The 24,924-nt window shown below is 42.2% G+C and overlaps 3 protein-coding genes across 5 annotated transcripts; 2 read left to right on the top strand and 1 right to left on the bottom strand.

The window, feature by feature from the left end:
* The first annotated feature begins 1,103 nt into the window (after positions 1–1,103).
* On the top strand, positions 1,104–5,369 carry LOC140754894 (uncharacterized). Its single transcript, XM_073090057.1, has one exon. The coding sequence runs from the start codon at positions 1,104–1,106 to the stop codon at positions 5,367–5,369; it is 4,266 nt and encodes a 1,421-aa protein (XP_072946158.1).
* Positions 5,370–6,905: 1,536 nt separating this feature from the next.
* Positions 6,906–10,618, bottom strand: LOC140754895 (uncharacterized). The gene has a single exon (XM_073090058.1). It carries the CDS (start codon positions 10,566–10,568, stop codon positions 6,906–6,908), a length of 3,663 nt encoding a protein of 1,220 aa, XP_072946159.1. The 5' UTR covers positions 10,569–10,618.
* A 4,646-nt stretch (positions 10,619–15,264) lies between these two features.
* Positions 15,265–22,937, top strand: LOC140754794 (potassium channel subfamily K member 9). Of its 3 annotated transcripts, XM_073089897.1 has the most exons (11): positions 15,265–15,440; positions 15,531–15,782; positions 16,325–16,875; positions 17,414–17,569; positions 18,094–18,220; positions 18,780–18,970; positions 19,659–19,846; positions 20,347–20,461; positions 21,065–21,082; positions 21,474–21,558; positions 21,930–22,937. In XM_073089897.1, exons 3-11 carry the CDS (start codon positions 16,749–16,751, stop codon positions 22,660–22,662), a joined length of 1,740 nt encoding a protein of 579 aa, XP_072945998.1. In that variant the 5' UTR covers positions 15,265–15,440; positions 15,531–15,782; positions 16,325–16,748; the 3' UTR covers positions 22,663–22,937. The 3 variants fall into 3 exon arrangements, with proteins under 3 accessions (XP_072945998.1, XP_072945999.1, XP_072946000.1); XM_073089898.1 differs by having other exon boundaries at positions 15,265–15,782; XM_073089899.1 differs by lacking the exon at positions 21,065–21,082.
* Positions 22,938–24,924: the final 1,987 nt, after the last annotated feature.

Consider the following 24,924-nt stretch of genomic DNA (forward strand, 5'->3'; position numbering starts at 1 on the left):
TAAGCTTGTTTTTTATGTCTATCTGAATATGTTTTTATAAGTTAAATGAGAGAAATAAATTACGTAAATTTTAAGTTTTAGGATAAGACACGGTAGATGGCGCTATCGGTCGCATTTGTCATATTTTATTAGAGGTTTTAGGTATTTTTATAAAAAATGTATTATAGGTTAAGTTTTTGAGTTTTATACAGGTTTTATATTTCTAAAGTTTATGTTATCTCCTAGAATATGTTTCTAGCTTCATATTGATATAAGAATTGTAAGAATCAATTATGATAATTTTGAGATAATTAGGAATATTGACATGTAAAATTACGTAAGATGTACATTTTTGGAATATTTTCACGAATAACTTTGTAACTAATTTAGGTATGATAATGTTACTTATGTAGCTAGATAGGGCTAATTATGAGGATTCCAACGATGTATGATACATGTATGTAACTTTTGGAAATTAAATAAAGAAAGGGTGAAAACTAGGTCAGCCAAAGTGAAAATGACACGAAAATGGGCCTAAAAAAGCGCGGCTCTCTTTACGGTATTGCTCTGGGGTAGCTCAGAAAACCAGTTTTCCGGCTTAGGCATGGTCTCAGCAGAGAAGAATACGAAGAAGACTCCTGAAGAAGAAGAAGACTCCCGAAGAAGAAGAAGACTCCTGAAGAAGAAGAAGACTCCTGGAGAAGAAGAAGACTCCTGGGGAAGAAGAAGGAAAATCTGAAGACGGAAGCGTTCCTGCGCAAGAAGAGGAAGTAGGGGTTAGGTCGGGATAGGGAAGAGGCTTTGGCTGGCCTACACTCTTGTTTCTATTGCACGTCAATTATTGTTTCTATTGCACGTCACCCCTTCCCCGCACCTACCCTCTCTACGGCACGGGACAGGCGCAACTCCCCGACGCGACGACTATCACCACGAGCGGGCTTCCGGCGCCGGACGGAAGAAGGCCGTCCGTACAACATCACGCCCGCACCCCTATACGGTCGCAGGTTAGGTGGCGGCGTGGCATACCACCACACCGCCGAACACACAGCGCCCCGCGACAACAGCTGGTCCTTCGAGCCGGATCATCGTGCTAGTCGTCACATCGTCGGGTTACTGACGCCGCCATGCCAATCACACGGAGCCAGAGGGGAACCTCGCCGCCGAACCAGTCGACTGCGCCCCGCGCCACGGAAAGCGCGCAGGGGACAACTGACTCTTCGGGGACATCGGGCACCGTATCTGAGGGCACGCTTACAACATATGAGTCTAGAGTCACTTCAGGCACCTTGGCGCCTGTTCCAGCTGCTCCAGGTGTTCCAGCTGCTCCAACTGCTGCAACAGCTGGAACCCGGAAAACGCGGTCGGTGAAGTCGACGAAACGTCGGGAGATGGAAGCCAAGCTGGAATTGGCGCACCGACAGCTGGAAGAAGCAAAGGCAGCTGCAGAACTCGCCAAGGCGCAGTGGGAGCTGGTCCAGGTGGAGAATGAAGAGTCCGAGGTCGAGGATGAAGACTGGTCGCATAACGCGAACATCCACACGTGGGTGCAGTCGACGGTGGATAGGATGTCCGGGGCGGGGCATCAGGGGGAGGTGTCCGGGGAGGGGCACCGACTGGGAGCGTCCGGGGAGGGGCGAGCCAGTCAACCTCCAGTCACTATCGTCAAGCCTGAAGACCAAGCGGAACCTTCAAGCAACGGGACCAAGGAATTGGCTGAGGCCATCATGAAGGCCATTAGTGTTGCGCCGAGGAATGCATCGCAACCTAACTACGTACATGAATTACCCGACTTCGATGGAAGAAGCGAAGAGTGGATCGCCTTCAGGACGGTATATGAGGACACCGCACCGCTGTTTACGGATGTACAGAATATGTCGCGGCTGCGGCGGTCAATTAAAGGCACGGCAAGGGAGGCTATCAAGAGCCTATTATATTCAGAGTGCCCTCCTGAAGAAGTAATAGAAGCGCTTCGTCGAAGGTTTGGAAGACCAGAAGCCCTGATCCTGAAGGAACTGGAAAAGGTAAAGAATCTTCCTAGGATCAATGAAAATGCGCGCGACATCTGCGTGTTCGCCAGTCGAGTGAACAACACCGTCGCGACAATACGGGGGCTAAGAAGAACGCAGTATCTACACTCACCGGAAATGGTAAGGATTATCGTGAGCAAGATGCCGGCGGTATTGCAGTATCGGTGGTACGACTTCGCCGCCGACACAGAAGATCAAGATCCAGACCTGGTGCATTTAATGAAGTTCCTCAACAGGGAAGCGGATCGGTGTGGACCATACGCGACGCAGGAGACTACGCAGCAGCCGCGCCAGCCTCCCAAACGTCAATTCACGAACACCACGTCCGAACAAATAGAAGAAAAGAAGACCTGTCCACATTGCCAGTACGAGCATCACCTCTTCGAATGTCGCAAATTTCTACAGCTGCCAATGAAGGAACGGTGGGACGTCGCTACCAAGTCGAAGATGTGTTTCAAGTGTCTCCAAGGACGACATCGGAAGGAAACATGTCGGCGTCCACCGTGCAAGACATGTAAGCGGTGGCATCACTTCGTGCTTCATGAAGAACGATGGGATCACCCGAAGGCCGAAGAAAAGAAAGAAATTGCGAATAACGTTATGCTCCCGGTGAACACTGCAAGGACAGCGAAGGCATATTTGAAGATGGTTCCTGTTGAGCTATATGGACCGAAGGGAGCTGCCCGGATCCTGGCGTTACTGGACGAGGGGTCAACTGTCACGCTTCTCGACTCTGCGGTTGCAAGACAAATCGGCCTCAAAGGACCCGTGGAAGCACTCACCTTGGAGACCGTAGGTGGGAAGACCATCTCCAAGGAAGACTCAATGAAAGTCAACGTCAGAGTGAAAGGAATGCACCAGACCAAGAAGAGAACCATCTCTGGGGCCCGCACGATAGATGAGATCAACCTAACGCCTCAGAGATTGGAAATAAGAAGGATCGAAGAATGCGCTCATCTCAAGCCAATGTCGAAACAATTGTATTATGAAGAAGAGTCACCCAAGTTGTTGATCGGACAAGACAATTGGGAGCTCATCGTGTCCAGAGCCACACGCAAAGGAAAAAGAAGTCAACCCGTAGCATCATTGACCTACCTAGGGTGGGTGCTACACGGGTCCGATGGAGCAGCATCAAGACCTGTGAACTTCGTAACCTGCGCGCACGTGTCTTCTAAAGAAGAGAATTTAGAAAAGGTCATCAAGGAACATGTCGCCGTGGAATCGTTGGGGATCCAGCCACGTCGACCGACCACAGACATAGAAGAAAGGGCTCTGGCAATTTTAGAAGAGACGACAAAGAGATTGGACAATGGGCGCTTCGAGACCGGCTTGCTATGGAAAAACAAGGAAGGGAAAATGCCCGACAATTACAAGCAAGCGGAAAACCGGTTTAGGAACATCGAGAAGAAACTGGATCCGGCACTGAAGCAGGATTATGAAAGTCGGGTAAAGAATCTCCATAGTAACGACGCAACGAGGGACGTGCCCAAGGACTTCGGGAGCGGACACAGATGGTTCAATGGACCTTCGTTCCTGGCACAAGAGGAGGAAGATTGGCCGAAACCACGTACCTTCAAGGCGGAGCCCACGGGAGAAGAGAAGGAGAGGTCAACTGTGGGGGCAACGAAGCCCGTTGATCGGCATCCAACTCCGAACCCAGTCAAGTTCTCAAGTTGGACTCGACTAGTAAGAGCGACCGCGAGGGTACTACAGTTCGTCGACCTGTGCCGGAAGAAGAAACACGCAGTGAACGTGTCCCGCAAGTCTGAGCGTCAAGATCCTACCTGGAAAAGAAATAAGAAGAAAGCCAAGGTAGCAATGAAGCCCGTGAACAAGAACACCCAAGAAAGAAGATTCATTCCCCTCGAACCCGACCAAATAAAAGAAGCCGAAAAGATCCTATTACGAAGAAGCCAAGAAGAGAGCTTCCAAGATGAAGTACGCTGCGTCAAGAAGATGAAGCCATTCGAGAAGAATAGCAGGCTTAAGAAATTGGATGTCGTCATGGAAGATGGACTACTACGACTCCGAGGAAGAATCGACGCGGCAAGACACACTCGGCAAGATAAGAAACCTGTGGTGTTAGACAGCAAGCACCACATCACCAGACTGCTCATCGCGTACTACCATGAAGTATTCAACCATGGTAACCACGCGACGGTGATCAACGAGTTGAGGCAGCGCTACTGGATCCTGGGACTACGGTCTGCGGTGAGAGCGACGGTTCATCGGTGTCAGTGGTGCAAGGTGTACCGCGGCACACCACGACTCCAGCCGATGGGGAATCTCCCGCTGGAAAGGTTACGGCATGGGGAACCGCCGTTCACATGCACCGCCGTGGACTACTTCGGGCCCATGAGCATCACGGTGGGTCGGCGTCATGAGAAGAGGTGGGGCGCTCTGTTTACGTGCCTCACAACCAGAGCCGTCCACGTGGAACTGGCAGCATCTCTGTCAACGGACTCCATGATCCAGGCGCTACGAAGAATGGCAGCAAGAAGGGGGATGCCGAAGACGATCTTCAGCGACAACGGCACCAACTTCGTGGGGGCCAACAAGGAACTTCAAGAAGCCCTCGCCAGCCTCAACAAAGAAGACCTCATCACCACAGCCGAGCGGATGAGCATCAGGTGGAAATTCATACCACCTGGGGCTCCGAACATGGGCGGGGCATGGGAGCGCCTGGTCCGTTCCATCAAAACGGCCTTGGCGGTCACCCTCAAGGAAAGGCATCCCAAGGAAGAAGTCCTGCACACTCTGCTATTAGAAGCAGAGCACCTGGTGAACTCAAGACCTCTTATCGAAGCCGACGAAGACAACGAAGAAAGTGCCCTCACTCCCAATCACTTCTTAATTGGGAGATCCTGCGGCACAAGATTGGGAACATTCACCGACGAAGACCTCACCGGCCGGCGCACATGGAGGACTGCGCAGCGACTAGCCGACCACTTCTGGAGCAGATGGGTGAAAGAGTATCTTCCAACTCTGATCCCGAGAAGAGTCGACGCGAGAGCTGCCAGAAAAGATTTGCAGTGTGGAGACACGGTCCTAATAGTGGACTCCACGCTGCCACGAGGAGCCTGGCCGAGGGGTGAGGTGGTCCGAACCTTCCCTGGGCCCGACGGTCGCACCAGGGTACTGGAGGTGCGCACTACGTGGGGCGTGTTGAAACGTCCCAGCTCCAAGTTGGTGCTACTGGTACCAGCACGACGTAATGAAGAGCAAGCGGTCGACGACACAGGCGGTGGAGCATCGACCAGCGAGCCAGACTGCGGGGAGGCGGTCGTCACGTCGAGCCACGAGCATGGAGTCGCCGGGCCAGGAGTTGGTGCTACGCACGAGGGGGAGGATGTCGGCGACTGACTAATGTTATTTAATTAAGATATGTAATTAAGCTTGTTTTTTATGTCTATCTGAATATGTTTTTATAAGTTAAATGAGAGAAATAAATTACGTAAATTTTAAGTTTTAGGATAAGACACGGTAGATGGCGCTATCGGTCGCATTTGTCATATTTTATTAGAGGTTTTAGGTATTTTTATAAAAAATGTATTATAGGTTAAGTTTTTGAGTTTTATACAGGTTTTATATTTCTAAAGTTTATGTTATCTCCTAGAATATGTTTCTAGCTTCATATTGATATAAGAATTGTAAGAATCAATTATGATAATTTTGAGATAATTAGGAATATTGACATGTAAAATTACGTAAGATGTACATTTTTGGAATATTTTCACGAATAACTTTGTAACTAATTTAGGTATGATAATGTTACTTATGTAGCTAGATAGGGCTAATTATGAGGATTCCAACGATGTATGATACATGTATGTAACTTTTGGAAATTAAATAAAGAAAGGGTGAAAACTAGGTCAGCCAAAGTGAAAATGACACGAAAATGGGCCTAAAAAAGCGCGGCTCTCTTTACGGTATTGCTCTGGGGTAGCTCAGAAAACCAGTTTTCCGGCTTAGGCATGGTCTCAGCAGAGAAGAATACGAAGAAGACTCCTGAAGAAGAAGAAGACTCCCGAAGAAGAAGAAGACTCCTGAAGAAGAAGAAGACTCCTGGAGAAGAAGAAGACTCCTGGGGAAGAAGAAGGAAAATCTGAAGACGGAAGCGTTCCTGCGCAAGAAGAGGAAGTAGGGGTTAGGTCGGGATAGGGAAGAGGCTTTGGCTGGCCTACACTCTTGTTTCTATTGCACGTCAATTATTGTTTCTATTGCACGTCACCCCTTCCCCGCACCTACCCTCTCTACGGCACGGGACAGGCGCAACTCCCCGACGCGACGACTATCACCACGAGCGGGCTTCCGGCGCCGGACGGAAGAAGGCCGTCCGTACAACATCACGCCCGCACCCCTATACGGTCGCAGGTTAGGTGGCGGCGTGGCATACCACCACACCGCCGAACACACAGCGCCCCGCGACAACAGTGTTATACATTGTTGGAATCCTTATAATTAGCCCTATCTAGCTACATAAGTTACATTGTCATACCTAAATTAGTTACAAAGTTATTCGTGAAAATATTCCAAAAATGTACATCTTACGTCATTTTACATGTCAATATTCCTAATTATCTCGAAATTATCACAATTGGTCCTGACTAATCTTATATCAATATGAAGCTAGAAACATATTCTAGATATAGAGATAACATAAACTTTAAAAACATAAAACATGTATAAATCTCAAAATCTTAACCTACAATACTATTTTCATAAAAATACCTAAAGACTCTAATAAAATACAACAAATGCGACCGATAGCGCCATCTACCGTGTCTTATCCCTGAACTTAAAACTTACGTAATGTATTTTTCTTATTTAACATATAAAACATATTCAGACAGACATAGAAAACAAGCTTAATTACATATCTTAATTAAATAACATCAGTTAGTCGCCGACATCCTCCCCCTCGTGCGTAGCACCAACTCCTGGCCCGGCGACTCCATGCTCGTGACTCGACGTGACGACCGCCTCCCCGCAGTCTGGCTCGCTGGTCGTAGCTCCACCGCCTGTGTCGTCGACCGCTTGCTCTTCATCACGTCGTGCTGGTACCAGTAGCACCAACTTGGAGCTGGGACGTTTCAACACGCCCCCCGTAGTGCGCACCTCCAATATCCTGGTGCGACCGTCGGGCCCAGGGAAGGTTCGGACCACCTCACCCCTCGGCCAGGCTCCTCTTGGCAGCGTGGAGTCCACTATTAGGACCGTGTCTCCACACTGCAAGTCCCTTGCGGCAGCTCTCGCGTCGACTCTTCTCGGGATCAGAGTTGGAAGATACTCTTTCACCCATCTCCAGAAGTGGTCGGCTAGTCGCTGCGCCGTCCTCCATGTGCGCCAGCCGGTGAGGTCTTCGTCGGTGAATGTTCCCAATCTTGTGCCGCAGGATCTCCCAATTAAGAAGTGATTGGGAGTGAGGGCACCTTCTTCATTGTCTTCGTCGGCTTCGATAAGAGGTCTTGAGTTTACCAGGTGCTCCGCCTCCAGTAGCAGAGTGTGCAGGACTTCTTCCTTGGGATGCCTTTCCTTGAGGGTGACCGCCAAGGCCGTTTTGATGGAACGGACCAGGCGCTCCCATGCCCCGCCCATGTTCGGAGCCCCAGGTGGTATGAATTTCCACCTGATGCTCATCCGCTCGGCTGTGGTGATGAGGTCTTCTTTGTTGAGGCTGGCGAGGGCTTCTTGAAGTTCCTTGTTGGCCCCCACGAAGTTGGTGCCGTTGTCGCTGAAGATCGTCTTCGGCATTCCCCTTCTTGCTGCCATTCTTCGTAGCGCCAGGATCATGGAGTCCGTTGACAGAGATGCTGCCAGTTCCACGTGGACGGCTCTGGTTGTGAGGCACGTAAACAGAGCGCCCCACCTCTTCTCATGACGCCGACCCACCGTGATGCTCATGGGCCCGAAGTAGTCCACGGCGGTGCATGTGAACGGCGGTTCCCCATGCCGTAACCTTTCCAGCGGGAGATTCCCCATCGGCTGGAGTCGTGGTGTGCCGCGGTACACCTTGCACCACTGACACCGATGAACCGTCGCTCTCACCGCAGACCGTAGTCCCAGGATCCAGTAGCGCTGCCTCAACTCGTTGATCACCGTCGCGTGGTTACCATGGTTGAATTCTTCATGGTAGTACGCGATGAGCAGTCTGGTGATGTGGTGCTTGCTGTCTAACACCACAGGTTTCTTATCTTGCCGAGTGTGTCTTGCCGCGTCGATTCTTCCTCGGAGTCGTAATAATCCATCTTCCATGACGACATCCAGTTTCTTAAGCCTGCTATTCTTCTCGAATGGCTTCATCTTCTTGACGCAGCGTACTTCATCTTGGAAGCTCTCTTCTTGGCTTCTTCGTAATAGGATCTTTTTGGCTTCTCTTATTTGATCGGGTTTGAGGGGAATGAATCTTCTTTCTTGGGTGTTCTTGTTCACGGGCTTCATTGCTACCTTGGCTTTCTTCTTATTTCTTTTCCAGGTAGGCTCTTGACGCTCAGACTTGCGGGACACGTTCACTGCGTGTTTCTTCTTTCGGCACAGGTCGACGAACTGTAGTACCCTTGCGGTCGCTCTCACTAGTCGAGTCCAACTTGAAAACTTGACTGGGTTCGGAGTTGGATGCCGATCAACGGGCTTCGTTGCCCCCACTGTTGACCTCTCCTTCTCTTCTCCTGTGAGCTCCGCCTTGAAGGTACGTGGTTTCGGCCAATCTTCCTCCTCGTGTGCCAGGAATGAAGGTCCGTTGAACCATCTGTGTCCGCTCCCGAAGTCCTTGGGCACGTCCCTCGTTGCGTCGTTACTATCGAGATTCTTTACCCGACTTTCATAATCCTGCTTCGGTGCCGGATCCAGTTTCTTTTCGATGTTCCTTAACCGGTTTTCCGCTTGCTTGTAATTGTCGGGCATTTTCCCTTCCTTGTTTTTCCATAGCAAGCCGGTCTCGAAGCGCCCATTGTCTAATCTCTTTGTCGTCTCTTCTAAAATTGCCAGAGCCCTTTCTTCTATGTCTGTGGACGGTCGACGTGGCTGGATCCCCAACGATTCCACGGCGAAGTGTTCCTTAATGACCTTTTCTAAATCTTCTTCTTTAGAAGACACGTGCGCGCAGGTTACGAAGTTTACAGGTCTTGATGCTGCTCCATCGGACCCGTGTAGCACCCACCCTAGGTAGGTCAATGATGCTACGGGTTGACTTCTTTTCCCCTTGCGTGTGGCTCTGGACACGATGAGCTCCCAATTGTCTTGTCCGATTAACAACTTGGGTGACTCTTCTTCATAATACAATTGTTTCGACATTGGCTTGAGATGAGCGCATTCTTCGATCCTTCTTATTTCCAACCTCTGAGGCGTCAGGTTGATGTCATCTATCGTACGGGCCCCAGAGATGGTTCTCTTCTTGATCTGGTGCATTCCCTTCAATCTGACGTTGACCTTCATTGAATCTTGCTTGGAGATGGTCTTCCCACCTACGGTCTCCAAGGTGAGTGCTTCCACGGATCCTTTGAGGCCAATTTGTCTTGCAACCGCAGAGTCGAGAAGCGTGACAGTTGACCCCTCATCCAGTAACGCCAGGATCCGGGCAGCTCCCTTTGGTCCATATAGCTCAACAGGAACCATCTTCAAATATGCCTTCGCTGTCCTTGCAGTGTTCACCGGGAGCATGACGTTGTTCGCAATTTCTCTCTTCTCTTCGGGCTTCGGATGATCCCATCGTTCTTCATGAAGCACGAAGTGATGCCACCGCTTACATGTCTTGCACGGTGGACGCCGACATGTTTCCTTCCGATGTCGTCCTTGAAGACACTTGAAACACATCTTCGACTTGGTAGCGACGTCCCACCGTTCCTTCATTGGCAGCTGTAGAAATTTGCGACATTCGAAGAGGTGATGCTCGTACTGGCAATGTGGACAGGTCTTCTTTTCTTCTACTTGTTCGGACGTGGTGTTCGCGAATTGACGTCTGGGAGGCTGGCGCGGCTGCTGCGTAGTCTCCTGCGTCGCGTATGATCCACACCGGTCCGCTTCCCTGTTGAGGAACTTCATTAAATGCACCAGGTCTGGATCTTGATCTTCTGCGTCGGCGGCGAAGTCATACCACCGATACTGCAATACCGCCGGCATCTTACCCACGATAATCCTTACCATTTCCGGTGAGTGTAGATACTGCGGTCTTCTTAGCCCCCGTATTGTCGCGACGGTGTTGTTCACTCGACTGGCGAACACGCAGATGTCGCGCGCATTTTCATTGATCCTAGGAAGATTCTTTACCTTTTCCAGTTCCATCAGGATCAGGGCTTCTGGCCTTCCGAACCTTCGACGAAGAGCTTCTATTACTTCTTCAGGAGGGCACTCTGAATATAATAGGCTCTTGATAGCCTCCCTTGCCGTGCCCTTAATTGACCGCCGCAGCCGCGCCATATTATGTGTATCCGTAAATAGCGGTGCGGTGTCCTCATATACCGTCCTGAAGGCGATCCATTCTTCGCTTCTTCCATCGAAGTCGGGTAATTCATGTACGTAGTTAGGTTGCGATGCATTCCTCGGCGCAACACTAATGGCCTTCATGATGGCCTCAGCCAATTCCTTGGTCCCGTTGCTTGAAGGGTCCGCTTGGTCTTCAGGCGTGACGATAGTGACTGGAGGTTGACTGGCTCGCCCCTCCCCGGACGCCCCCAGTCGGTGCCCCTCCCCGGACACCTCCCCCTGATGCCCCTCCCCGGACATCGTCTCCACCGTCGACTGCACCCATGTGTGGATGTTCGCGTTATGCGACCAGTCTTCATCCTCGACCTCGGACTCTTCATTCTCCACCTGGACCAGCTCCCACTGCGCCTTGGCGAGTTCTGCAGCTGCCTTCGCTTCTTCCAGCTGTCGGCGCGCAAATTCCAGCTTGGCTTCCATCTCCCGACGTTTCGTCGACTTCACCGACCGCGTTTTCCGGGTTCCAGCTGTTGCAGCAGTTGGAGCAGCTGGAACACCTGGAGTAGCTGGAACAGTCCCCAAGGTGCCTGAAGTGACTCTAGACTCATATGTTGTAAGCGTACCCTCAGTTGCGGTGCCCGATGTCCCCGAAGAGTCAGTTGTCCCCTGCGCGCCTTCCGTGGCGCGGGGCGCAGTCGACTGGTTCGGTGGCGAGGTTCCCCTCTGGCTCCGTGTGATTGGCATGGCGGCGTCAGTAACCCGACGATGTGACGACTAGCACGATGATCCGGCTCGAAGGACCAGCTGTTGTCGCGGGGCGCTGTGTTCGGCGGTGTGGTGGTATGCCACGCCGCCACCTAACCTGCGACCGTATAGGGGTGCGGGCGTGATGTTGTACGGACGGCCTTCTTCCGTCCGGCGCCGGAAGCCCGCTCGTGGTGATAGTCGTCGCGTCGGGGAGTTGCGCCTGTCCCGTGCCGTAGAGAGGGTAGGTGCGGGGAAGGGGTGACGTGCAATAGAAACAATAATTGACGTGCAATAGAAACAAGAGTGTAGGCCAGCCAAAGCCTCTTCCCTATCCCGACCTAACCCCTACTTCCTCTTCTTGCGCAGGAACGCTTCCGTCTTCAGATTTTCCTTCTTCTTCCCCAGGAGTCTTCTTCTTCTCCAGGAGTCTTCTTCTTCTTGAGGAGTCTTCTTCTTCTTCGGGAGTCTTCCTCTTCTTCAGGAGTCTTCTTCGTATTCTTCTCTGCTGAGACCATGCTTAGGCCGGAAAACTGGTTTTCTGAGCTACCCCAGAGCAATACCGTAAAGAGAGCCGCGCTTTTTTAGGCCCATTTTCGTGTCATTTTCACTTTGGCTGACCTAGTTTTTCCTCTTTATTTATTCATTTCCCAAAATTTACATATATGTGTTATACATTGTTGGAATCCTTATAATTAGCCCTATCTAGCTACATAAGTTACATTGTCATACCTAAATTAGTTACAAAGTTATTCGTGAAAATATTCCAAAAATGTACATCTTACGTCATTTTACATGTCAATATTCCTAATTATCTCGAAATTATCACAATTGGTCCTGACTAATCTTATATCAATATGAAGCTAGAAACATATTCTAGATATAGAGATAACATAAACTTTAAAAACATAAAACATGTATAAATCTCAAAATCTTAACCTACAATACTATTTTCATAAAAATACCTAAAGACTCTAATAAAATACAACAAATGCGACCGATAGCGCCATCTACCGTGTCTTATCCCTGAACTTAAAACTTACGTAATGTATTTTTCTTATTTAACATATAAAACATATTCAGACAGACATAGAAAACAAGCTTAATTACATATCTTAATTAAATAACATCAGTTAGTCGCCGACACTTGTGGATTCATTTAGTGTAGAGCAAAATTATTTTTAAAAAGACGTCAAAATGTGTGCGAGCTTCGCAATAGAACTTGAGCCATGACGTCATATAACAGTACTTTTTTTTATTTTAAGTATATTATAATAGACTCAATTTTGAGCAATAACACGGAGTACATACTTTTATCACTTTTTATATTTTTTTCATATCTACACATTACCTAAGTGATCATAAAAAAAAAATGATATTTGGTCCGTTGCTCATACATACATAAAAAGTCATTAATGACATAAAGTCCGCTACTCGCACATATTCCTTATGTTTATATTACTTATATTTATTTAAAGTAGCGAAAATTTCTTATTTTTTTTAGTTAGAATAATATTACGGTCCAATCTTAACCGAATTATTCCATTTTCCCGCTAACAATGAATGACGCGGCCATTTTGTAGCAGCACAGATAATAGAGCGCAATATGTGTCAAAATGATTCAGCCAGAGCGCTCGAGCGGTGTAAATTGTGGTAAATCGCCGCACTAAACGCAAATGTAAACATAACTTACATAAAGCTTGACCCAGAACTTGAGAGAAAGGTCTAGGTTCCCCCTCTCGCAGCAACTTGCATCTCAAGTTTATGACATTGCGCAGTCTCGCATTATGAACACGGAATTGCGTGTTGCCGCTTTTGGAAACTGATTTTTGTTGTCATTTTAATAAATAGTGGAGTTACAAATAGTTATTTTCTATTTTTGTAAGTTTCCTTGATTGAAATGGATAAATATGTACCTACCTATCTATCTAACTAATTTCTAATTTTCTTTGGAAATAAGTACCACGTACATAATCGTAGTTCATCTGATGTAAAGCTTAATGCTATAGGTAACCATTTTCAAACTGCAAAGGAAGAAAGGAAATATATGGTTAAAGGTGGTAGAACCCTTTGTGGTTCGACTCCGGCGGCACCACCGCCACACCTATTTCTACCTAATAACAGCAGTGTTAAGCGCTGCTGTGTTCCGGTTTGAAGGGTGTGGTAAGGGAACCAGACTTTTCCGAGGCGTTCCAGCTTAGTCCTCAGGGGTAGCGGCGCATCTGTGGCCGACCTCAGGTAGGAATATCTAATCCTATCTGGGGTTGATTACAGATGTCCATGGGCGGCAGTAGCCACTTACCATCAGGTGGACTGCATGCTCGTCTGCTACTCTTATATTATAAAAAAAAAAAAAAAAAAAATAGTCCGCGTAAAACTGCTAGTCCGCTCAGAATATAGAAATGAATCGCGTCGCCATAGCAAATCGTATGACTACACCTGCTCACACAACTAACAACTTCAGAGCGGACTAGCAGTTTGGCACGGACTATACTAGCTATTTTTTATTTTTTGGTTCTTATCACGGAACAGAAAAAACTAGGTTCTTATAAATTTCTAATAACATATTTTTAATTTTTGTAAACAAAACCTAATCAAAGTTCCTACATGAACACACGCAGATAATCAACCCGAACTAGCACATACCTGTCAATCTCTCATTTATTTTTAATAAAATGCTATCGGCACAGATAACAAATAGTAGCCCTGTGCTGGGGTGGTGCGAGAAAGTTGGCCCTACTGCTTTCGCTTCACGGCCCGGTTGCACGCAGCCGCCGCGTGCGCAGACGCCACGACTGGCTAGATTGAGTGCAGCTAACCGGGTATCGGGTTTCTTAGAATAATGTTCGTCTGTTCATTACTGAATTAACATTTTTTATTACCTGTAAGTAGCAAATGGGTGAGCTTTGCTCTTGAGGATGTCCGTAACTCGTAGGCCGATACATTTATTGAACCAATCTATAAGGATAGACAAGACTTATGCCTGTTATTAATAACCAATCCATTCATTTTTTGCTTACCGAAGATCGAAATTTGAAAAAAAAATGGTCAAATAAAATTGACATTTTGATCTTTGGAAGGCGAAACATTGAATCAATCGACCATTAATGAAGGGAGCTATACCAAGATATTTCATTCAGGAAAACAGTAATCGGTAATCTTAATAATACAAAATAGATAACGTTATAATAGTTTTTGAGTTTGACGCTAATTATAGTTATGAGGCATTAATTATAATTGCGTCAATATTTTGTGATCTTAAAACTCGTGATTTATTTGAAATTGGTAATTGAATTCACCATATCCACTTCCACTCTTCTATCATAATTTAATGTGTATGTCTGCTAGTTTGTTCATTATAAAGATTAGTAAGCCGTTATACAAACCCGGTTAAGTCAAGCAGTAAGCAATACCGTTTGACCTCTCAACTTCATGATCACCGGATTAAGTACGATTGCATACTCGTACAAAAGGCTAATCATTGAGTAAACCCCAATTCCTTTCAAACCATCGCTACGTTGCTACATTGTTATTGTCTACCTGGAAAACAACTTATAAGGGATTATAAAACGACGTACTGTGCACGTTAAATATTAATATAATTATTTGCAACAAATTTATTTTCTATTGAAAAATAAGTAGGCGCTTATAAACGCCTAATTCAGAAATCCCGTTTATTACGTTTTGTATTTGCATTCATACATAAATTCATATGACTGTTATAATATTTTATTAACATACGTAGTTTTAAATAGGCTGTAGAAAAAATAATAATAAAAAGTCCATTTTATAAGTAATGTTAGCTGTACTCCACGCCATCTAGCAAATAACTTAAGAACTTCGTAGCTAGGTTGTTAAGTAAACGAACGTAAGTTCACGATTTCTGACTGGATGTCAATTTGATAATTTCGAAAACAAATTTTAACTAAGAAAACGTTTTTATTAGTCGCATTAATATTACCGTTAATCGTTTGTAAATCTAAGTAAAATTAAATAAACAATATAGTAATAAAATAAATCGTTTTTAAGATATTCTACTGTAGCAGTACCGCAGCTCTGTATCCAAATATTTTCATAAGCTGGCCACACAAACCAGGTCAATCAAGGAAGTGCAGGGAGTCTGCTCGCCAAATTTATTATTTCAGTTATTTATAATCAATGAAATGCAACAAAGGAAATCGATTTCCGTCATCCTTATGATGATAACGAGATGAGAAAGTGTGATGTTTGATATAAGTGCAAGTTTAGCAGGGAGGACGAGGAAAGAAGCAGGTGTGAAAGAAACCAAGAATACCGCATAGACATGTTTTTTTTTAAATTCATTCGGGTTTCAAAAATGTAATTGATAAAAACGTGTTTTAGTGGTCCGAAGAAGGAATCAGCTGGATTTACCTTTGCCTGTTCTACTGAAAATAGTCGTGATAACATTTGACCCACTTACAGCGCCTTGTGGGTTGACCTATCCAATGCGATTGCGGACTGGGCGCGATGTTATTTTTAGTATACAGCTTTGCAGATAATTAAATATTTATAAATGCCGTTCGCGGTTCAAATATATGCATCAATTCGTATAATTTACAAACAAAATACGCGAGCGTTGACACTGCGGAAATGGTGAGTTCTTTGTTTAAATATATATTTTTTTATTATTCGCGTTATTTTTAGTATTATGCATTTTTAATATTTTTCAGCCAAACTTGCGTATTTTAAAAATATTTAATTAATTCTATTCAGCTATACTATTTGCATAATAAAAGCTACTGCAATTTATTTAGTTGGTGCTGGCCAATAAATTAATATTATTTAATTTAGTGTTAATTAAATATTTAATTAACGAAAAAATATCTTAGTTATATACATTTCTTATTTATTTAGATAAAAAAACGAATTAAATTTGTAATCACATAATATAATATAAATAAGCAGTATTATTTTTTAATTTAATTAAATAGTCACTGCAATGAAACCTTCACTGTTTATGATAATTTTAGTATTTTTATAATAATACTACTAATACTTCTACTACTTCATGACTACTTCATGACTTGAATTATAGAAAACATTTCATTGATTTATTGATAACCAGAAATACATTATACTTAAACTTCTTACATGTTTAATGATACTGCTATTTAGACACTTGTATTTTTTTTCAGATGGATGAAATAACTTGCAACCATTTTCATAAATCACTGCAGAAAAAGCCAAGAATGTAGAGTAATGAACAAAAAAATGCATGTTACATAGACCTACTTCCTTTGAGGGATCAATTTAAAAATAGAATATAAAGTCTCCCTTGTAGATAATTTTTAAAACATCTTTGAATAAAGTTAACAAGATGTGCCAAATCAATTTCTACAAATAATATTAAAATTGTACCTAAAATTTTAAAGGCATATCAACTAAGATGGGCTCTAGTCAAATTATTTATTCCACTAGAAATATATGGTCAGTTAGTTTTAATTCGGATATTACTGTTGCAACGATGCATTGAATTTACTTATGGAATGTCCGTTACGTCGTTGCAAAGCTGAGTTCGGGGTTGGGCCTATGCCCTAAGGCCGGGGTCACTCGGCAGTGATGAAGAAGCAAAATGTACGCACTCTATCGTTAATTGTGTGCACATTTACATATTTGCTCATCGGTGCAGCTGTCTTTGACGCCCTGGAGTCGAAAACTGAGAGGAACAGATTTGATGTTCTGCAAGGTAAACATCATAAAACATATTAAAATTTTAAAGTTAGTAGAATGAGGATAGTTCTATAGAGGAAGTACATCTGCCACACCTATGTCTAGCTCGAATCAGTTCTAGTGTTTTGGTAGAAGAGTGGATGCTAGCTGACTTCGGTATGACATAACTGTCATAGTCCTCATGATTGGCAATGCATGTTAAAATGAAACACTGCAGATCTTAATACGTAACACATGTGTTTCCAAGTAAAACTCCTGTTTTCTATGAAGTTGTTTACAAATATTCAAGATGTCCGTGACCTCATCCTATTAGGTGGACTGCATACTCTCATAGCTGGCTGCCTGGAGCCGATTACAGATGTGTTACAACTCCTGACGACTAAGTCGGTCACCTCATAAGTAAGTCAGCCATCAACAACACCCCTCGGCTGAATTGGAGAACTGCTTTACTCTAGAAAAGGGTGTGGGAGTCGTACCTCAACAGTTGAACCATAGTAGCTCTCACTTATCAATCAATTTACTGGAATGTAAATATGTATTGTTATTGTTCACAGCTATTGAGGGCATGATAATAAGAAAATATAATATATCGGAGGAGGATTTTCGTATAATGGAAACTGTGGTGCTGAAATCAGAGCCTCATAAGGCTGGCCAGCAGTGGAAGTTCACTGGCGCTTTCTACTATGCTACTACTGTGTTGACTACTATTGGTATGTGTTTTAGATGTTAGAGACTACTGTGTTCTGGTTTGTAGGGTGCGGTGATGATGTGACATTTATAAAGGCCTTAACTTAGTCTTGTAGCAATGTATCTTGCAAGTTGAACTTTAAACCCATTTGGGTTTTAGAGTAGTAGTAACTGATCATCATATTGACCACATTTAGCGGTTACTGCTGCCAAAGGACACTTCTGACCTCAGATAGAATATGTTGTTCTGAGATCTATAACCAATACTACTTCTGAGCACATTGTTCGAAGCACTGCTATTTAAGACACTAACTTTACCATACTCTTCACGCCAAATCGACTGTGACATGATATGAAAGGTGATACATTTAATCCATAGAGTTCAGCCACCCATCATTAATACCTCAATCTGAACCACATAAAAATGTACCAAATTTCATAAGCTAGATCAATTTTACATTGAATTTCATCTACATCTTAAATACATAAATACAAATAAAGTACATAATATCTACAAAGTTCAGTGATTAATTTTATTGGTTCGCAGGCTATGGCCACTCAACACCGGCGACGATAGGTGGTAAGCTGTTCACCATGTTCTACGCCATCGTGGGAATACCACTTGGGCTCATAATGTTCCAGAGTATTGGTGAACGGGTCAACAGATTGAGCAGGTATGTCATTTTGCTTTAACTAAAAATTACCACACGTGCCAGTGTGCACACAGGGTTCCAGGTTCGATTCCTGGCCAGACTGATATCTAAAAGTATTTAGATTTTGTTCCGCGTGTACGTGTCAATGGCACCCACGACACAAGGAATCCTAGTGTGGGGTTGTGAGTGCAGAAAGCATATATGAGTATAAGCATTTTTAATTATTACACTCAGCTACACATAATATGTAGTTGGTGTATTATTGGTGCATGGACATAACTTTTTTGAGGTACCCCTTCCAAGATCCACTGACCAAAACAAAAATCTAAGTGTCTCCTAGGTTGTAAATTAAATCTTGGTCTGTTTGTGTATCAGATTTAAGCAAGGCATATTTACCAATTGTATTATATTAACCAAATAAATCTCACGTCCGTTATAAGGCATGTTAATATCTTTAAAAAATCATGTCTTTTACTTCCGATGTATTTACCATTTACATATCCATACTTTGCATCATAGGGTTAGGTTAGTTTAGGTTAGAACTGATTTTACTATAGTATGCGTTATTTCTTCATTTCAGCGTGATAATAACATCAATAAAACGAGCAATGAACTGCAAACAAACGAATGCATCGGAGGTGGATTTGATTTGCGTGGTGACGGCGTTGTCGTCTCTCACCATCGCTGGGGGAGCGGCAGCGTTCTCGAAATTTGAGGGATGGAGTTACTTCGATAGTGTATATTACTGTTTTATCACGCTTACTACTATTGGTAAGTTCATATGAAACTAATAATAGATACAGGGTGTAATAAAGTTGATACTGTAATATACAGTTTGTATTAAATTATTAAATCAGTAGAATTTATTGCAGTGCTTTCGATAGTGATTTTTTGATTGTCTATTAATATGTAAAGCAATATATATGATTTACTTAACTTAATATTTATGTACAATCTTATGTATCTATTATACATTATATTACTTTTGGCAAGTAAATAATATAAAGAGTACATTAAAAAAAAATTGTTTATATCACGGCGTGCGTAAATTGACGTTTTACGCACGCTTCGCGTGCGCAAAACCCCCATTTCCGACCCCGTAATATAAAATTTTATACAACACGCGGACGAAAAATGTTTTTCTGACTCGTGTGATTGCAGTCCTCGCCTGCGGCTCGGCCTGCAAACTCACACTTGTCAGAAAAAAATTTTTCGTCCTCGTATTGTAATGTACTATTTTTTTTTTAAATTAAACTTGTTAGAAATGTCTAGATAATTGTATCTAGACATTTCTAACAAGTTTAATTTATCTATTCACTCCTGAATACGATTGTCAAAATGTGTGGGATACACAACTTTCTTATTATTCTAAACCATTCTTAATGTGGCATGTATTGTTGCAACTTTTTATTGTATTATCTTCCAAGTTGTATAGTATTTGTATTCTATTATTCCCTAGGTTTCGGCGACATGGTGGCCTTACAAAAAGACAACGCGTTAAACCGCAAACCATCGTATGTGATGTTCGCGCTGATCTTCATCCTCTTCGGTCTGGCCATCGTGGCTGCGTGTCTCAATCTACTGGTGCTGCGCTTCGTCACCATGAACACTGAGGATGAGAAGCGGGACCAGCAGCAAGCGGAGCAGGTACGTGGATAGTGGCGAGGAGCAGTGGCCAGCTATGCCCACTGGTGCCGGGTAGCTGTCGCCAGAGTTGGCCACTGATGGTCCATTACTTAATATGTGTAAGACGACATGGTTGTAGCAAGCGGAGCAGGTATGTGGACAGTGGAGTGTAGCAGTGGCCAGTGTTGGCCAATGTTTCCAATGTTATGTTGAGGGATGACTATGGGTGTTGGGTAACAAAAGCCAGTGTTCGCCATGTGTTGGTATTGACCACTAGTGCCGGGTACTAGAGGCCAATGTTCACCATTGTTGCGAAATAGCAACGGCCAGATTAGTAATATCATTTCTGAATGTTTTAAAATATGTTTTAGTGCTTTCGGGTTAGGAGGAACAGTGGATATGACAATAATCAAACACAAATTACGAGATTTTAAATAACTTCCCTATTTCACAAAATAACTCAAAGAAAAGAATTTCTTAGAGCTAAACTTTATACTAAATGAGACAATCTGTTATTCCAGGCACAACAAGTAGCAGTGCGTCTCGAAGGTGATGTGATAACAGCGGATGGAGCGGTGCTGCGCGGTGTTGCCAGGGGCACACGGTTACCGGCAGCGCCGAGGAGAATTAGACCCGGTTAGTGTTGCCATACTACGTGTTCATGTTTGCCGTTAATTTGTTGCTGCATTCTGTATGTTGAAGGATTTATAATAAGAGACATTATAGTAACAAACAATAATATTTTTCTGGACAATGTGTATTTAACCTATTGTATTTATTGTAACAGCCGCGCAGATATGGGCCGTTAATATAAAAAAAAATGCCAATTAACTATTTGAGAAGTGCCCAAACATTTATTAGGAATAAGTATCTGTTTGATAGTAGTTAATCAGCGCCATCTATGGTCATCTGTAACGCTTCAATTTTCAATCTAAAAGGAAACAATCAAAATATGTCTACATTATGTAAAAATACATTCAGGGGACTCAAGTGTATATCATGTATTATTATGTCACACATATTATTAAAACATGTCTTTGTATGAAAAAAGTTAATATCTTCAATAAAAATATTGAATACACAAATATTCCTTACTACGAAGGAGGGAAGGATTAGTATGCATGTACTTTATATCTTTAAATTATTTTATCATATGTCCCATATATGTATGTATACCAGTTATAAGTAATTATATGTAACAGTTAAAGGATTTTGTATGTTTTTATGCCGCTACGCTAGAGGACGCTACGTATTCATGTGAGCACAATTTAATTATAACATGTTTTCCTATTTTCATTCTTGTACATTGGTTATTTTGTTAATTGTTTAGAAAATTTGCACCATTCTAAATGAATCCCTATCCTTTAGAATTTTAACTTTAATAATTTTTGAAGGGCAAAATTCGAATGTTTTTTTGACAATTATTTTACCTCACTATGATTATGATATGAAAAAGTAGCAAATATTCAATAAAACAACATTTTTAAGGACCAAATGTCCCATATAAGTTCGACCTTAATTTCAAAAGTTTTGAATAGTCAAATGTTTTTAGGTCTGATTTATATAAAAATACTCAAGACTTATGCAGGATAGTCAGTTAGTTATTCTGGTATTTGCTTTTGTTCTCATACTTGGTTCCTGATTGCAGGTGATACAGTGGTGCCATTGTACCTTGATGAAGAGTATCCGCCTAGTGTTTGTAGCTGTTCTTGTAACTGCTTTGGACCAAATAGGTAAGTTTGTTACCATTTTGTACACATCATATATGATAGATTGTTTTTTAATGTAATAGTAGCAACAAATAAGGTAAATGATGGTTAGTATCCACTACAGTCAATCAATATCTAGGATCAGTCCTCAAATCAGTCTTACCTATGGTCAGCCATAGTCAAGTTGTTACTTTCTAGGGACTGAGTTAGAACAGCTTTTCTATTTTTTTCTACTTTATCCGTCAAATCTGAACATTACAAAGCAGAGTACATCTGCTTTTCTTCGATATTTCTTATTGGTAACTAAGACACCACAATTTGCTTTTAAAGAACTATCAATTGTTTACCTACATATAATAGTAGGACAAAGGTATAAAAACAATCTATTATTTCAGATCAATACCATACCGGGACCCTCTGTCACCGGTGCCACCGACCAACTTCAGGCAGATCAAATCTAAGAACTACCGCGAGCTGGGTAGCATACCGCGCTACATCGAGAAGTCCTCGTCTAAGAGTCGATCCCAATCTTTACGACTCAACTCCGCCTCCGGTTACCTATACATGAACGCTAAGACCAACGACTTCCAACTAGATCCTGAAGACTTCAGGGAAATGGTCGCGAAACGACGGGAGCAACTCCGACGAGGCATGATGATGTACGAGATGAGATATAACAACGAACAGTACCTACATCCGTACGGACAAGGCCTCAGAATGGACACCAGTCCGCACAGCTCGTCCTTGTATTCAATGAATATCCGCTCAGACAACCGAAGCAACGACCCATTAGTAGACGACTACGACTCGGAACGATCCAGCTATGCGAAACGGAAGCTAATGAAGAACATAGCGAGAAACACAAGCAATCGACGCGTCGAAAACTACTTCTACGATGACGCAGTACTACACTTCGACGACGAATACGCTTTCGACGGGTCCATTTTGTTCGCGAAACGACGAAAATCCTTCGAGAACTGGGATACGAGCGTGCCAAACGCATTCGGTGCCGACCAAGTGTCTAACGACGGCAGCTATGGGTACTACCTCCCCGATCACGACCAAGAGCAGTACTTCGTGAACGACACCCTCACATTCAACCTACCCCCACACCGAGCGAGCATATAGTGATGTGCCAAGTGATGTGCCAAAACATTTGCCAAATAGGTTAGAATAGTTAAAAGAAACTAATAAAAGGGCCAATTAATCTAAAATTAAAGACTAATCCGTAGTTTCGATTCGAACGTCATAGCTTTTACACATAGGTGAGTAGCTGCGTTTTTTATTAATATTTTACGGATACAAGCTTGGCTTTTGTAGATAGATTGTAATATAGCATGCTTCCCGCTCTGCCAAACTTAGGTTTCTCACACACTACTAATGTTATATTTTTAATTCTTCCATACTATACTACAAATTCATATACTGCATTTTAAGAATACATTATGATGCCATTTAATGATTTACAATATTATGTAGTAAATAATAATTGAAGCTAATATTTTATGTTTCAAGCTTCCTTGTAGGTCGAGTAATTACTCTTGTGACAAGACATGACACGACAAATGCGTATTATTTATTATATTAATAAAAATAATTCTCTTCCCCATATTCTATTGAGTGATAATAATTATAGTAATTATTATGTGACAAGAAATGACAAGTACAAGCCAACATATATGATTATACTAGTACTCATTATTATTTATTATAACGATAAAGAAAACATAGTCAGTAACGCCCGAGAGAACTCTATAGCATTTTCAAAGAATTATGAAGGTGACCAACCTTACTTGACCTGTTCATTGAATATATATGTTCTTATTGTGAGATCACCCTTATGTAGCGGCGTTAGTAGCTAACATATTTCTAACCTAACCTAACCTATCCATTAGGTAAATAATTTCAAGTTATATGTTGCTTTTTATTTATTTTCTGGACATTGTTTATAGCACAAGCATGTGATTTAAAAAAACTATGTCATAGCAATTTTATTAAATAAATCGCATAGACTTGATAGAAAAATCTCTAGTGCTTCCAATGAAGTATGTATATGAAATAATTATTTATCTTTACATAAAAAAATACATTATTTCACGCACAAATATACATATAGGTCTTATAAGTTAATGTTCTAGAAAAGATAAAATATTGGTTCTAGTCAATTTAGTTACAAAAAGTAATCATTATCAATAAAAAGTATTTCACTAGTTATGTGATGTGTTAAACGCACAAATATACACCTTAGAATTATAATAAAACCAAAAATACGAAACAAGTCATTAGCATAAAAATGTAGTGTGTGAGATCTACTATTAAATTATTTTTTGATTATTTCTTAAAACCAAAATGATGATTTTGGTATCTTATTTTATTCTAGTCAACTTTACATATTTTTTTATTTAATGTATTTTTTATATAAGTTTTCCTAAAACTATTTGTTATTTATTTTGTTAAGAACATAAGACTTTTATTTAAAAAATACTCAAATGAGACTTAATTTATTGTTTTTATTATTTTGTTATATACATTATGTGCCAAGTGTTATTTAATACTAAGTTTAGGTTATTAGATTTCCAAAATTCTTATTCAAATGCTTTTAAGCGCTCACTGGAACTATCTTTATTAATTTATTTCTAGCAAGTAAGAATGTTTTGGGAGATGCCACTTAAATAATAATGAAAACTTTTTTGTTTTTTTTTGTAAAATATCTTTTTGATATTACATCAGTTAAATGGATCTAATGTAAAGCTACGCTTACGAATCTGATTGGTCTGTGTAGCGCGGTGTTTGAGCCAATCAGCGTGTAGTATTGCTCCCTCATGCTGCAATCCTTCGGGGGCTTATTTCTGTGGAAAAAAATCTTAGAAGAAATAGAAACCTATTTGTTTACTATGTTTATGGTATAAAATGAAAAAGTACCCTTCAAGTAGTCATTTGAAAAAAGCCTTTTTATAGGTTATTATTGTTGGTATTAAGTTTTGAATTTCAGTATTATAGAATTTTAGTCTGGACTTTTATTAAAGGAACAGAATTGAAGCTATTGAGTGCTTCTTTAATTGCCAATTCAACTAAATTGAAATTTGAGTGCCAAATTAAAAGAACAAATTGATCAGGAAATATAACATATTATTTAGATGGCTGTTTTTATTTATTTTTTTGGAAAATTTCATATGAAGAAGGGTCTCCCAAAATCGATAGAACTAACAGTTACATTGTGCACGCATTTAATTCTAAACTTAAAGACTTATAGTTCAATTTACCGTGCGCAGTGTAAAGTTAGAATTGTATGTTTAAATAGATAAACAATTTAAAAGGCGCTTCTTCATTTGAAGCATTTGCCTGTAATGTAATAATTTAGTATTACATTAGTAAGGGGAAGCGAGCATT

This window comes from Epargyreus clarus, unplaced genomic scaffold, assembly GCF_041222505.1.
Source record: "Epargyreus clarus isolate Ecla_fem2 unplaced genomic scaffold, WU_Ecla_fem_2.2 ptg000031l, whole genome shotgun sequence".
In the NCBI taxonomy this organism is placed as follows: domain Eukaryota; kingdom Metazoa; phylum Arthropoda; class Insecta; order Lepidoptera; family Hesperiidae; genus Epargyreus; species Epargyreus clarus.

What these genes read in the sequence shown, in the direction of transcription:
- LOC140754894 (XM_073090057.1), top strand. Translation starts at nt 1,104, where the DNA reads ATGCCAATCACACGGAGCCAGAGGGGAACCTCGCCGCCGAACCAGTCG.
- LOC140754895 (XM_073090058.1), bottom strand. Translation starts at nt 10,568, where the DNA reads ATGAAGGCCATTAGTGTTGCGCCGAGGAATGCATCGCAACCTAACTAC.
- LOC140754794 (XM_073089898.1), top strand. Translation starts at nt 16,749, where the DNA reads ATGAAGAAGCAAAATGTACGCACTCTATCGTTAATTGTGTGCACATTT. An exon ending in TACTGTGTTGACTACTATTG is followed by an intron (nt 17,570 to 18,093) that starts GTATGTGTTTTA and finishes ATTGGTTCGCAG; the next exon opens with GCTATGGCCACTCAACACCG. An exon ending in AACTGCTTTGGACCAAATAG is followed by an intron (nt 21,559 to 21,929) that starts GTAAGTTTGTTA and finishes CTATTATTTCAG; the next exon opens with ATCAATACCATACCGGGACC.